The sequence below is a fragment of the Malus sylvestris genome, chromosome 7 (assembly GCF_916048215.2).
Source record: "Malus sylvestris chromosome 7, drMalSylv7.2, whole genome shotgun sequence".
In the NCBI taxonomy this organism is placed as follows: domain Eukaryota; kingdom Viridiplantae; phylum Streptophyta; class Magnoliopsida; order Rosales; family Rosaceae; genus Malus; species Malus sylvestris.
The window spans coordinates 12,938,018-12,950,499 of record NC_062266.1 but is presented as its reverse complement, the minus strand read 5'-3'; the positions used below and the strand labels follow the sequence as shown (position 1 = coordinate 12,950,499).

General features: G+C 34.8%; 1 protein-coding gene across 2 annotated transcripts; it reads right to left on the bottom strand.

Moving 5' to 3' along the window:
- Nucleotides 1–4,654: 4,654 nt before the first annotated feature.
- On the bottom strand, nt 4,655–10,805 carry LOC126629890 (transcription factor UNE10). 2 transcript variants are annotated; one of them, XM_050300038.1, is made up of 6 exons: nt 10,401–10,805; nt 9,586–10,180; nt 9,259–9,363; nt 8,615–8,680; nt 5,163–5,531; nt 4,655–5,017 (listed from the first exon to the last, which is right to left on the bottom strand). In XM_050300038.1, exons 1-6 carry the CDS (start codon nt 10,511–10,513, stop codon nt 4,934–4,936), a joined length of 1,332 nt encoding a protein of 443 aa, XP_050155995.1. In that variant the 5' UTR covers nt 10,514–10,805; the 3' UTR covers nt 4,655–4,933. The 2 variants fall into 2 exon arrangements, with proteins under 2 accessions (XP_050155995.1, XP_050155993.1); XM_050300036.1 differs by having other exon boundaries at nt 9,547–10,180; nt 10,401–10,804.
- Nucleotides 10,806–12,482: the final 1,677 nt, after the last annotated feature.

Below are 12,482 nucleotides of genomic sequence, written 5' to 3'. Positions count from 1 at the left end.
TAGGTAGTCGGATTCGTGCAGCTTCTCTGTTTGTGTGTGTGAATTTGGTTTCAACAATTGATGCTTTCATTTAGAGTGAACTCAAATTCCCCCAACCAAATCACTTTACCACATCATGTCTACTTCAAATAGTTCGGTGAACGCTGGTACCAATTTTTATGAAGGAAGCAATCAGCATCCCTACACCTTTGTCACTTCGGGAAACAACGGCATCCTTGACAACAGAGTTATCCCCACCATGAACCAAATGTGGGAAGCCTTGATAAGGATCATTGACTGCATAAACAAACTTAAAAAAAAAAATTTAAGGGCTTCTCGATCGGAGAACCGATTGAATCTGGTTGACCTCGAAAGACGCGTGAAAGCCTTGGAGGATGTCATCTTTAGATTTGAAAAGCTACTGGCTATGACGATGGCCGTTCCGACCGTAAAGGAATTGTTGATATAAAACCCTATGAAAAATGATATGGCTGGACTCCTAAAACCTCTCGTAAGAAGCCCAAACGAAATCTGGAATCGTTTGAGGATCGAAGGCCGATAAAGAAACCAACCATCAATGTTAACTGCATTTATGGGGAGCAAGAACATCTGAGTAGCACCAGAAAGGAGAGGAAGGCTGCAAGGAGCCGAAGTTGGCAGCTTCCATCCACAAACCATTTCCAATCATTTCTAATATCTTAATGTACTTCGATTGAGATTTGGAAGGCGTATAAACTCCCCATGACGATGCCTTAGTCATAAAATTTTGAATGCCATAATCAGCCACGTACTGGAAGATAAATGAATTGAACTTTGCATCCTTTTCAAAGAAGCAACGAAAATGATGGATATTATGGATAACATCAACCAGAGTAAGACTACTTTACATACCTTTAAAAGTGCTCCGTTTCGACCACTCAAAACTGTGAAATTGGTGATTCATGTGGAACCCTATAACTATCTTAAGTCTTTCATATGATAGACTCCAACCCCACACAACATCATCTTGGGCAAAAATTGGCTTCACAAGATAAGGACGATTCCGTCATCTTACAACCAACTACTCTTATATCCTACACCTAGCGACATAAAGGAAATGAAAGGTGATGTAGTTGTAGTCCATAGTTCTGCTCTGGAAAACCTAAATATGATCCAAAAATGAGAACAGAGCTCTATAGCTTCGACGAAAAAGTCTGCATAGCAATCACATACTAGGGGCCAACAAATTCGACATGGACCTCCACCCCAGGATGATAGTAATCTAGAGTACGAAATGGACTAGAATGCTGTCTACGTAAGTCTTGATCCCAACAGGCTGGAACGCAAAGACAAGATTAGATCAAAGTTGTCGAATCAAGAAAAAGAGTTATTCACTGCCTTTTTGCAGGCAAATAAGGATGTGGTCGTTTGGTCTGGCGAAGATATGCCTAGAATTGGTCATTTAATAAGTTGCCACTGTTTTCATTTGGATGTAACCATGAAACAAATTATTTGGCGAAAAAGCAACCATGGAATAGAGTGGAGTAAAATCTTCACAGTTGAAAAACTCAAGAATACCAAATTTATTGTTGAAGTCCATCATCCAGATTGGCTTGCCAACGTGGTCCTTATGTAGAAGAAGAACAATAAGTAGAGAATTTCTGCGGACTTCACTGACTTGAACAAGGCATTGCCCCAATGATCCTTATCATCTACCTTGAATAGACTTGCTTGTCAATTCCACAGCTAGGCATGAATTGTTAAGTTACAGAAACACGTACTCCAAATATAACTAGATCAAGATGAACATACTAGACAGGAAGAAGACATCTTTTGTCATTGATAGAGGTGCGTACTGTTATCGTATTATGCTTTTCCTTAAAAAATACAGAGGCAACCTATCAAAGACTGGTTAACCTAATCTTCAAAGAGAAATTTAGAAAGACAATGGAGGTATTTGTCAATGACATGGTGGTCAAGAGTAAGGAAAAGAAGGATCATCTTATCAATAACAAGAATTTTTCAACCTACTCTGAAATACAACATGAAGCTTAATCTAGAAAGTGCACCTTCGGAGTAGCGGTGGGAAAATTTTTAGGTTATCTAGTCACCAAGCACAAAAATGAAGCTAATCTAGAGGTAAAGTCTACTCGAACTATGAAAGAAATCCAAAGTCTAACAAGGAGAGCAGCCGCTTTCAGTCGATTTCTTTCATGGTCTATTGACAAGTACAACCCTTTCTTCACAGCTATCAAGAAAAGTAGAAGACAATTTTGGACCTACGAATAGTGGAATATGGGGTTAATGCATCCTTATTCCAAGAAGGCTCGAGGAGTAGAAACATGTGTCTTATGTGTTTAAAGCTTTTCTCAAACTAGAAACTAGATACCCCTGAAGATTGAAAAGCTTATTCTAGCCTTAGTGACAGCAACTAGGAAACTTCGACCATACTTCTAGTCATCCGAGTCATTTACATGATAGAATACCCGCCATCTTGGATAGTCCAGATGCATCTTCTAGAGTCACCAAATGGGCCATTGAACTGGGGCAACATGAAATCATTTATTAGCCCAAGACTTTGATGAAGTCCAGACACTTACGCACTTCGTGGAAGAATTTAGTCTAGCTAATCAAGATGCTTCATCATTAACAAATATGCAGCAAACACTCGAGAATCCTTAAGTGGAACGCCAAACGGATCCAGGATGAGCTGGAGTAAGATAGATCAGAATGTGTATACCTCAAGTCCACTCATGGACTCAATAACTTTGATATGATTGGGCTGCTCAGATGAGCAAGCAATGCCACCACATCCTGTTGTGCACCGAAAACGTAAACGAAGTCTGCAGACTTCATTGAGATTCCTGATCCGATTGGTGATTAGACTAGTTTACTATATTCTTCTAATTTAATACTGATTCCATATCCTAAAAGGTCATTCTCCCAACTAGTATAAATACACCCATCTAGGGTTTATCTCAGGTAATGCAATTATCGCTTACTTTATCCTCTTCACACTGCTTGAGTCTTATATTGCTTAATAACTTGACCGTCAGAAAGCCTTTGGTCGGTATCCAACCACTACCTAAGATTAATCATGGTTGTTTTCTCTTTTACAAGTAGACAAACTCGTATAGCTCCTCTTTCTATGACGGTACACGAATTTGGTTCTACCACAATAGTTTGTTGTTTTACTAGTTGAATCCACGAATGGAGCTAGGTGTCTTAAGTACATGAAAGGAAACTCTAAGCTAGTTTTAGAGAGATTATATTTTTTGTATCCTTCTGGTGTTTACTACATAATGTGACAAATGATGTATAATGAGATAAACTCATTATTTGACACAACATGTATTTATTACTTAACTTATCATGTCAGATAATACATCAATTTGATATAAAAATGTAGACTCCCTAACATTTTCCAATATTTCAATTGCACAATAAACTGGCCAAAGTCATTCAATGTACAGTCTAATGATAAGATGAATGAACCCTTTTGCCAAGGTGACATTTTGATCAAAGTTGACAAATAAGCATCCAATCATTTAAATGTCCATCTTTGAGCAAACATTGCATGTTATGTTGGTCATCTGTTGATGACTGTGAAGAGGATGAATTGATTTTAATTAATTTTTATTAAATGGAAAGTTATGGTCATATTTAGCTTGTAATTTTTCTTCACTATTCTAAACTAATTAGTAGTACAAAAAAATGTACGGTAATGATTCAAATGAAAAAAAAGTATTTTTACTTAATTACTTGCCAATTTAATCGATATAAAATTGGGGTCCCCAGTAGTCCAGACTATTAAAGACATACTCATTTAACTTGACTGAACTTGTAGTTGATATATCATGAATTCTTATACATAAATGTTGTGTAAACGGGTTCGTGCTATTGATACGATGATTTTTCTTGATAATTTTTATAGAACTTAATGAATTGTTATTTTTCTAACTAATTTTAAGTGTCATTGAAACTAATATTATACAAGAATTGGGAATATATATACAGGGAATTACTAGTTAATAACGGACTAAAAGAATTTAGTAGGATTTGTTACGGTGAATGTCATGCTATTGTACTTTCCCCTCTTGATTTGTTGTTTACTTGTGTGATCCTTGTATTTTGCATTTAAATTATTCAAAGTCAATTTCAACAACCACAAATTGTTTTCTACAAAACTTTTCAATTTTTATTTCAAGTTTAAATTAGTTATAATTTAATTTAGGTAAGGTTTCTTAGGATTAAATCAAATCTTTGTGGGAAGGTAATCTGTGTTGCTTCATGTACAATCTTTTGATTCATACACTTGCTTGCGAGCATATGTTTATTTTTTATTAATATAATTTCGCAACAATTAGTTGAAACTTAAACTTAAGTGTACACAGAATGCCCCTGTAGTGCACTACAATTCACCCGAAATCAAGGATCTCAAATCATTCCGCGGAATAAAAAACTAATACTACTGTAAAACCTCTCTAAGGTAATATCTATAATGGAATAATCTCCTTAACTCATAAAAAATTTCGGTCCCAACTTGAGATCAATTATGTATTGGAATAAATTCCGTATTATAATAAGTTATAATTTTTCTTAGTCCATCTTAATGAAACACACATCCACATAGTTATAATTGTTAATGAGTACAAAATATGCAGGAAATAAAATAGTTGGCGCCTAAGGAATCCTCTTTAGAAAATTCAACATTCATTAAGAATAAGTCAATAAAGTAATCTTTTTTACCTACACATCTATTAAGTAATATAATCTTCCTAAAGTTATATGACTTGGTCTCAACTGTATAATATAGAGAGGTTTTACTCTATCTTCATTCTCATTGAAAGATACCAATCATATACATGTAGCCAGCTGAAATAATCAAAGACATTATTGTACCATAGTATTCGAATTCCACGTTCAAACCAGTTCTTGCCCACTCATAAGTATGGAGCATGTGATATATTGCTTATTAGCCCTTAGAGCTAGATGCTGGAGGTTGATGGAACTGCTGATACATGGCTGCCATCATGCTGTAAGCATCCATGGTCATAGGCTGCAAAAAAGTTCGAAATACAAACGTTAAGGGGCAATGCTATAATCTCCGTTTTAATTAATACTGCTTTGTCTGTCGAAATAGTTTTATTGTAAATATAATATAAAATTTAATCAGTAAATTAAATTCTAGATTCAAAGCATACCTGTGATTGGCATGCGAGGAACGCGGACATGGGATCAGGCATTACTCCCGTTGAAGCAGCTGGTAACCTATCACCGCCGGTGCCATCCCAAGAAGCCGCCATGGGCATGAATGCGGATGGGTGAAGAATCGGAGGAATGCCGGGGATGCTGGGGCGGCCAATGTTGTTCATGTCCATTCCCATTCCCATCCCCATTCCCATGCCCATCCCCATGTTTCTTGGGGCGGCGGCCATCATAGACATTTGAAGTTGTTGCATGGCCATTGGTAACATTATGGTAGGCATGTTCATTCTGCTTATCATTTGGACTTGTGCTTGCAATTGCTTCAAATATTCAATCACTTCGTCTAGCATTGAAGCTTTATCAGTCTGAAATAAAATGTTGGTTCTTTAGAGATATAAAATGTTGGTTTCGAATCAAATAACATTTTTTGCATGTATTATCACATAGATTAGGCATGTTGTATTGTTATTTTACATATATAATATGTATATGTATATGTATATGAGGTCTTTAAGGGAGGGGATTTCCATTTTTTCTAAATGAGGACTAGTGGTGGCCCACACAACATCGAACTTCAACGATGTAAACTATTTAGTTTTCAAGTTGCACCTCATAGATCATCTCTTCCAAAATATTAGCCAAATCAGAAATATTTGAGACATCTAATTGAGTTCAAAAGAAATTGACGAACATTTTGTTTTATAAGAAACAAAGAAATTTCATTGTTGAATTGAATTTTTGCAAGGATAATTTATGAATCGAGACTTATAAAATAGACAGTTCGAATCGTTGAAGTTCGATGTGAAGTAAGTCCCACAACTAATCCCCATTTTTTTCCATCTACTTAAAAGGGCCTATGTATGTATATTATATGTATATAAAAAGTAATTTATTTTATAATGTAATTTTATTATTAGTATGCATTCAAACATGGCAGTAAATTTTTTTTTTTTTTCAATTTATTAAGATTTATTTCATCAGGAGACATTTAATTGTATTGATTAATTTGAAAAATAAATCTTGATAACAAGTAACTACTTCTTTTTTCCTTCAAATGGAGACAATTGGTGGTAAGCAACGGTTATCCATCTCTTTTGGACCCGGAGGGGCTAAGATAACAAGTAACTAACTAAATAAATGTCAAATGTTATTATGATTATTTTAGACACCCAAAAATACAAATTGTGCAAAGTCAAAATTAAGGAAGTTGCTTAGTTGGACTTAGGGCTGGTTTGGTATTGCTGTGCTTTGAAAAAAAACTGCTGTGAGAATAAGCGGCTGTGCTGTGAGAATAAGCGGCTGTGAAATAAATCAGCAAAGTGTTTGGTAAACTTTTTTGTAAAAGTGCTTTTGGAAAAAAAAAGCAATCTGATAGTGGATCTTTTCATTAAAGGAGCACTGTAGTTCTATGTGCTTTGAAAAAAAGCCAGTTTTCCAAAGCTACAAATTGCAGCTTCAGCTTTTTCCTTTGATTTCAGCTTATTCTCACAGCAGCTTCCAAAATAAGCCCTTTTTTTTAAGTTTACCAAACACCAAAAACACTCCCAGCTTTTTTTCATAGGAGCTTTTTTTAAAATCACCTCAACCCCAAACTGGGGCTTAGTCATTGAATTATATTTGGAAAAATTACTATGGTGAGTTTTTAGGTTAAATTAAAGGAACTTTAACGAAAAGCTCTCAGTACTGTTCACTTTAACGAAAAACCATATTTTTACACTAAAAAATCAATCCTAGTACTATTCACTTTACCCTTTATTTTGTCCTTATGGTTAAAACTCAAAGTTTTCAAGCCCTTTTTATTAGTTTTCCTTAAATTAAATTGAATTTCAAGGAGTAAAATTAAATTTTTAGTAAAATGTTAAATATACTCTTTGAAGGTAATTTTACTTCTTGAAATTGTACATCCAATTATATTTTCTCAAGGAAATGTTATTGGCACTCCAAAATTCTCATTTTGCATTCAAACTTTCTATATTTAGAAGAAAAAAAAACACTTGTGAAGAGTGCAAAATGAGAGTTTTGAATTGCAAATAGCACTTCCTTTTCTCAAAACCTACAAAATGTTAATCTCACATTCAATCTCTATCCCACTACCACATATATGTTTCATGTTAGAAATTTACATGTTATGGATTTATACCACTTCATTCTCTATTATTCTTCATTACTCTTCACGTGATTAAATATATACAGATTGAGGGGATATAAACCCAAAATATACCTCTAAGGTTTGCTCTTCAGAATTTGACCGCATTACAACAACTTATTTGTTCTTTTGTCCATTATGCACATATTTTTTTTTTCAACCCTAAGCAACCATTTTTTTTAAGAGGCATTAGATTGAACAAATTAAAGAAGAATCAATGGAAATAATTAAGTATGTAAGTGGTGAAAAAATCATTCACCTACAACTGGACATCAGATTATAGATTTATAATATACGAAGAAAGTTATTTTTATTTGGGGATAACAACTTGTATGACACGAGTTCACCATCACAGTGAAGTGTCGTGCTAATAACACAAGTACATGAGGAAAGAATTAATACATGTCTTTTATTAGTAAAAAAATGCTACTCTTAGCATATATTTCTATCATCTCTCTAACATGCGTTAGTGAGCTCTACCTCTAACAGATGGTACAAATAAGTGATAAATGTAGTATTATTTTTTTATTGACACTTTTCAAGAATGTCACGCAACAGTAAACCGGTGCTATAAAAGTCATTTATTTGGGAGGATCACAATACACAAGGGTTAGGGCCTACCACTTGTAAATATTTAAGTGGAATCAGGATGTGGACTAGGATCATTGAATTCACCAAAAACACACTCAACCACATGCAAATGCAATGAGATTTTGGACAACATTTATGGTAATCGGCAGACCTGTCTCATGCTTATCGATCAAAATGTGAAACCAAAAGTACCCTGAAGTGACTATTTTTCTGTCAATAGCTGCCCTTGGGGCATGCATGCATTTCATCCCAATTGATGAGAACAAATTGTGAAATCTCAAGTGATAATTAGTATCTTTTTCCTTTGGCTTAGAACATGTTGAGGACTTGAATCGTACATACTCTTGTTGTGAGTGTTAGAATAATTACAGGACCACTAAAACTACAAAGGCTCCACATGATAACTAGATGATATTAGCACAAGAAACGTTTTCTTGATTATCTCATGACTAAAATATGTATGGTCACTTATCTTTAGATTTTTTCAAATGTGGAGAATAAATATTGTGGTTTTAATATTTTAAATATAATTATTAATATCAAATTCAAATATGAGTGATTATTAATTTTTAATTATCAGGTTACCAAAAAAACACAACTCATATTGACATCTAATTTGATATTTATTGAGGTTTTTTCATTTTTACTATTATTCGATGAAACAAAAACAAGAAAGATAGTGCACATAAACCCAAAAGTGGAACATCATACCTTACTGGAATTTGGGACCAGCTTCTGCAGCGTCTTCATCCTTTGATTGATCTTATCTCTCCTTTTCTGTGAAAAAAAAAAAAAAACTAATGAAAATTATTTGAAAATTTTGAGTTTTATCGATAAGAATAAAATAAAGGGTAAAATGAATAGTATCATGATTGATCTTTTAGTGTAAAAATATTATTTTTCGTTAAACTAACCCGTACTAAAATCTTTTCGTTAAAGTATAAAAAAAAAATTCTATAGTTAAGAAACAGCAATTGTGATAATAAGAAACAATTATGATAAATAATTTGAATCCAATGAGGTCAAGTAGTTTTCCATCGCACTGTATATGCTCATCACCTACTTTTAGACTGGGATCCACTAGGTATATACTATACCCAATCCAATCATTGATATATATTTTATATTCGCAGTTCTTGATAAACAAACTGAAAAATTCGTCTTACATATTTATATGTGTAATGTTAAATTTATCGCATATTTGTATTGTTTTTTAATAAAAGTAAAGCTCATAAGTACATGTAGGATAAAAGTAGTATTTTTGTATTTATATTATTCATATCCTTTCATTAAAAAAATAGACTGGATTGTATTTCTAAAGGCTCAATTCGGATAAAAAGAGAGAGCTAGCATACTCGTTCAGACTGGTTATGAATAGCGGCAGCCCTACTCCTTTTTGTAGAAATCGAAGATTTTCCCGTACTTCGTTTCTTTCTGTCATCTTCATCTCCTACCTCCCCCTTCAAAAAAAAAAAAAAAAAAAAAAAAAACAATAAATAAATAAATAACAAATTAATTAAAAAAATAAAATAAAATATGGAAACACTAGTAACCAACAAATCCATTATATTATTCAAATAATAATTCAGATATAATTATCCAACACATATGCACATATTTAGAGAGTAAAACAGGGAGTTTGCCTGTGGTCTACTGTGACAAACGGAGTCATAGTCGCTTGCCTTTGTACTGTCAAGTGTAACATGTTGGCTATCGATCCCAAACGTGGCACTACCACTCACACTTTGGGATCTGCTGCTCCACTCAGGCGTTTCAGGGACACGTGCCAAGCTCGTTCCTTTTCCTGAAAGAAGGGTGTCATCGTCGTGTGTGGCGGCACCAGTGGCGCCACTGCACGAATCTACTCGAGTGGAGCATCCTACCATGCCCGTACCAGAAATCACCCCTGGCACGGATATGGACTCGATCATTTGACTACTTGGGTCATCACTTTGGTTCCTGCAAGGAACCAATGCGTCCATAGTCACAGTGGTGGAGGGCGTTGCTACAGCACGGTGTCGATCAAACCAGGTCACTAGTTCCTTAGCGCCGCTGCCGCCACCAGAGGAAGAATCGAAGGGAGGCTTGAGAGGAGGGGGTAAAGCTGTGGATGTGGCTTGGTTGACTATTGATTCAAGGGTGCCACTTGCCCGGGGCTTGTCCCAGGTGGTGTACTTAGTAGTAGATAAAGGCTTCGCCAACAGGCGCGGTGGTCCTAAGCCGTGCATGGCTACCTCGCCGTTTTCCCATGTCAACTCTGCTACTTCGTAGTCCAACCTGCACATAAATGTAAAAATAATTTAAGTGATTCACTAATAATGGGTAATGTTTTAAGTACATCATTTTTCTTCTCCGTTTATTTCTGCCACTTAATTCTCCTGACTTACTCGATTCAAAGTCTAAAATAAACAGGAGTGTGCATACATAGCAAAATAGTACGGAAATCATTTCCCTTAAAAACTAATCAAACCAGTGAGAAAGAGAGAGTTTAGCATACAGAGGGACATCTGTAGGTGCTGTGTGAAGGGAGTGGGAGCGAGAAGAGAGCCTAGGAGCAGGTGGAGTAGTAGTAGTTTCATCAAGATCCCAGCTAGGAACGCGCTGGCTCATTTTTTGAGAGAGCACTTGATTTGAGTGCTTGTGTTAATGGTTTAGTAGATCAGAGAGGGAAGAGGGTAATTATATACTAATAGTCTAACATGGTTGTTTCTTCTTCTGCTGGTGCTTCAATTATATTGCGCAAATTTGTGTATGGAACAAGCAGGGCCTGAGTGTTTGAGAATGGGAAAAGGGAGAATGATGAGAAGAGAAGGATAGGGTGCCGGGTCATTTTATTATGCCCAGAGCTGCTGGCAAATAATAGCCTGAGAAAGCAAGGGTATGTCTCTGACAGCTTTTAATTGGAGTAGTAGTATCTAACTATTTGAGATGGCTATTAATGCTAAATAGACTCTCTATTTATTTAAATCATGTATTATAAATTATATAACATGTTCGTTAATAATTGAATTATTAAGTATTAATTAACGTGTTTATTTTATACTTATGATATATCATATGATTTACAAATTTGGTCTAAAAAATTGAGTCACCTAATATTATCCATTTGAGATACCAAAAAGGTGAACCAAGTAGAAAAAAATAATAACAAGAAGGGTAGTTTATTCAAAACAAAAATCAGCTTTGCGTTCGTGACAGTAACAACTAAATCATTGATTTATTATTAGATATATTATTAATGTATTTGTAGATTAAATGATGGGGTAGATGGGGACGTATGTTTGCTTAATTAATTTGTATAGCAAGCAAGAATAAATGGATATCAAACTTGTCATATACGAGAATCGAACATAAAATTTTTATAAAAGAAATATCACTAAATTATAGTACTAAGTGGCTAATGTGTTATATATATGTAAGTTCAACAATTTGGGAACCATATAATTGCAAAATTGTTTTTTCTTCCTATGTGAGACTTTTTAACAAATTCATTATCTAGCTTGGAACGTTTATATAACACATGTATACATCACATTTTACTTCATAAGTATACATGTGATATACAAATTTGATAGAAGTATGCATACATGTGTATAGAATATACATATATGATTTGAGTATACATGTGATATTGTTTCTTATACCAAGAGATGATGACAAAAAGCAAATTAAACGAAAACATGGACTATATTATGTGGTAGAGAAAAAGAGAGGGATAGAGATGAAAATGGAAAGGCCTTATTAATATCAAGGTGAATTGTGGTGTGAGATCGATGAACGTAGAGTCCTCAGCAAAGCCAAGAAAAAATAGAGAAGAAACAAAACAGAAGTTAGAAAAGTTGCAATGCAAACACATGAACTCCATGCGCGTGGGGAACTGGAACTTTGGACTAGGGCGGGTGACGTGCGGATGTGTACGTGTACGTGCTATTGCAATGGATAGTAGCCACCTCCTTCCTCCATCACAGCTCATTGCCACACATGCTTTTAAATAATTTTTAAGATAGATTAACGCTATACATTTTTATTTTTCACATATTTTTTCAGTTTTGACTGTCAAATTGAATGAGTTAAAAAAACGATTAATGTTGTAAAATTAATAAGAATGTATAAGTAACAATATCGTTTCTTTATGGCTTTAAACCCTCAACCCCCGACGTGATTTGACCTTCCAATTTGTTTTGTGTGCGTTACGGTGTCGTTGTTGTACGGCGAAGAGACAAGGGTGGGGTCTCCACTCTTTTTTCAAAATACAATTGAATTGATTCATTTCAATGATTATTGAGGGTGGATTTAGTTGGACCCTTAAATGTTCTGTTTTTTGAACGGGTAAAGTCAATTTTATTTTTTATTTTTGGTCAAACTTGAAATGCATTCATTAAACAAACTCTGAAGGTGGATTTGAATCCAAAGAGTTAAGGTCAAAAAACTTGATACGCAAGCATACTCTTAACGCTGGGCCATTTAGGCCCTCCAAACGACATAAGCCCTAGGAAAGATTAAGAGTCCCACAGCCCAAAGGGTTCTAAAGGGCTGACCCAAGTACTCAGGATGACCGAGACAAAAGAAAGACTACTCG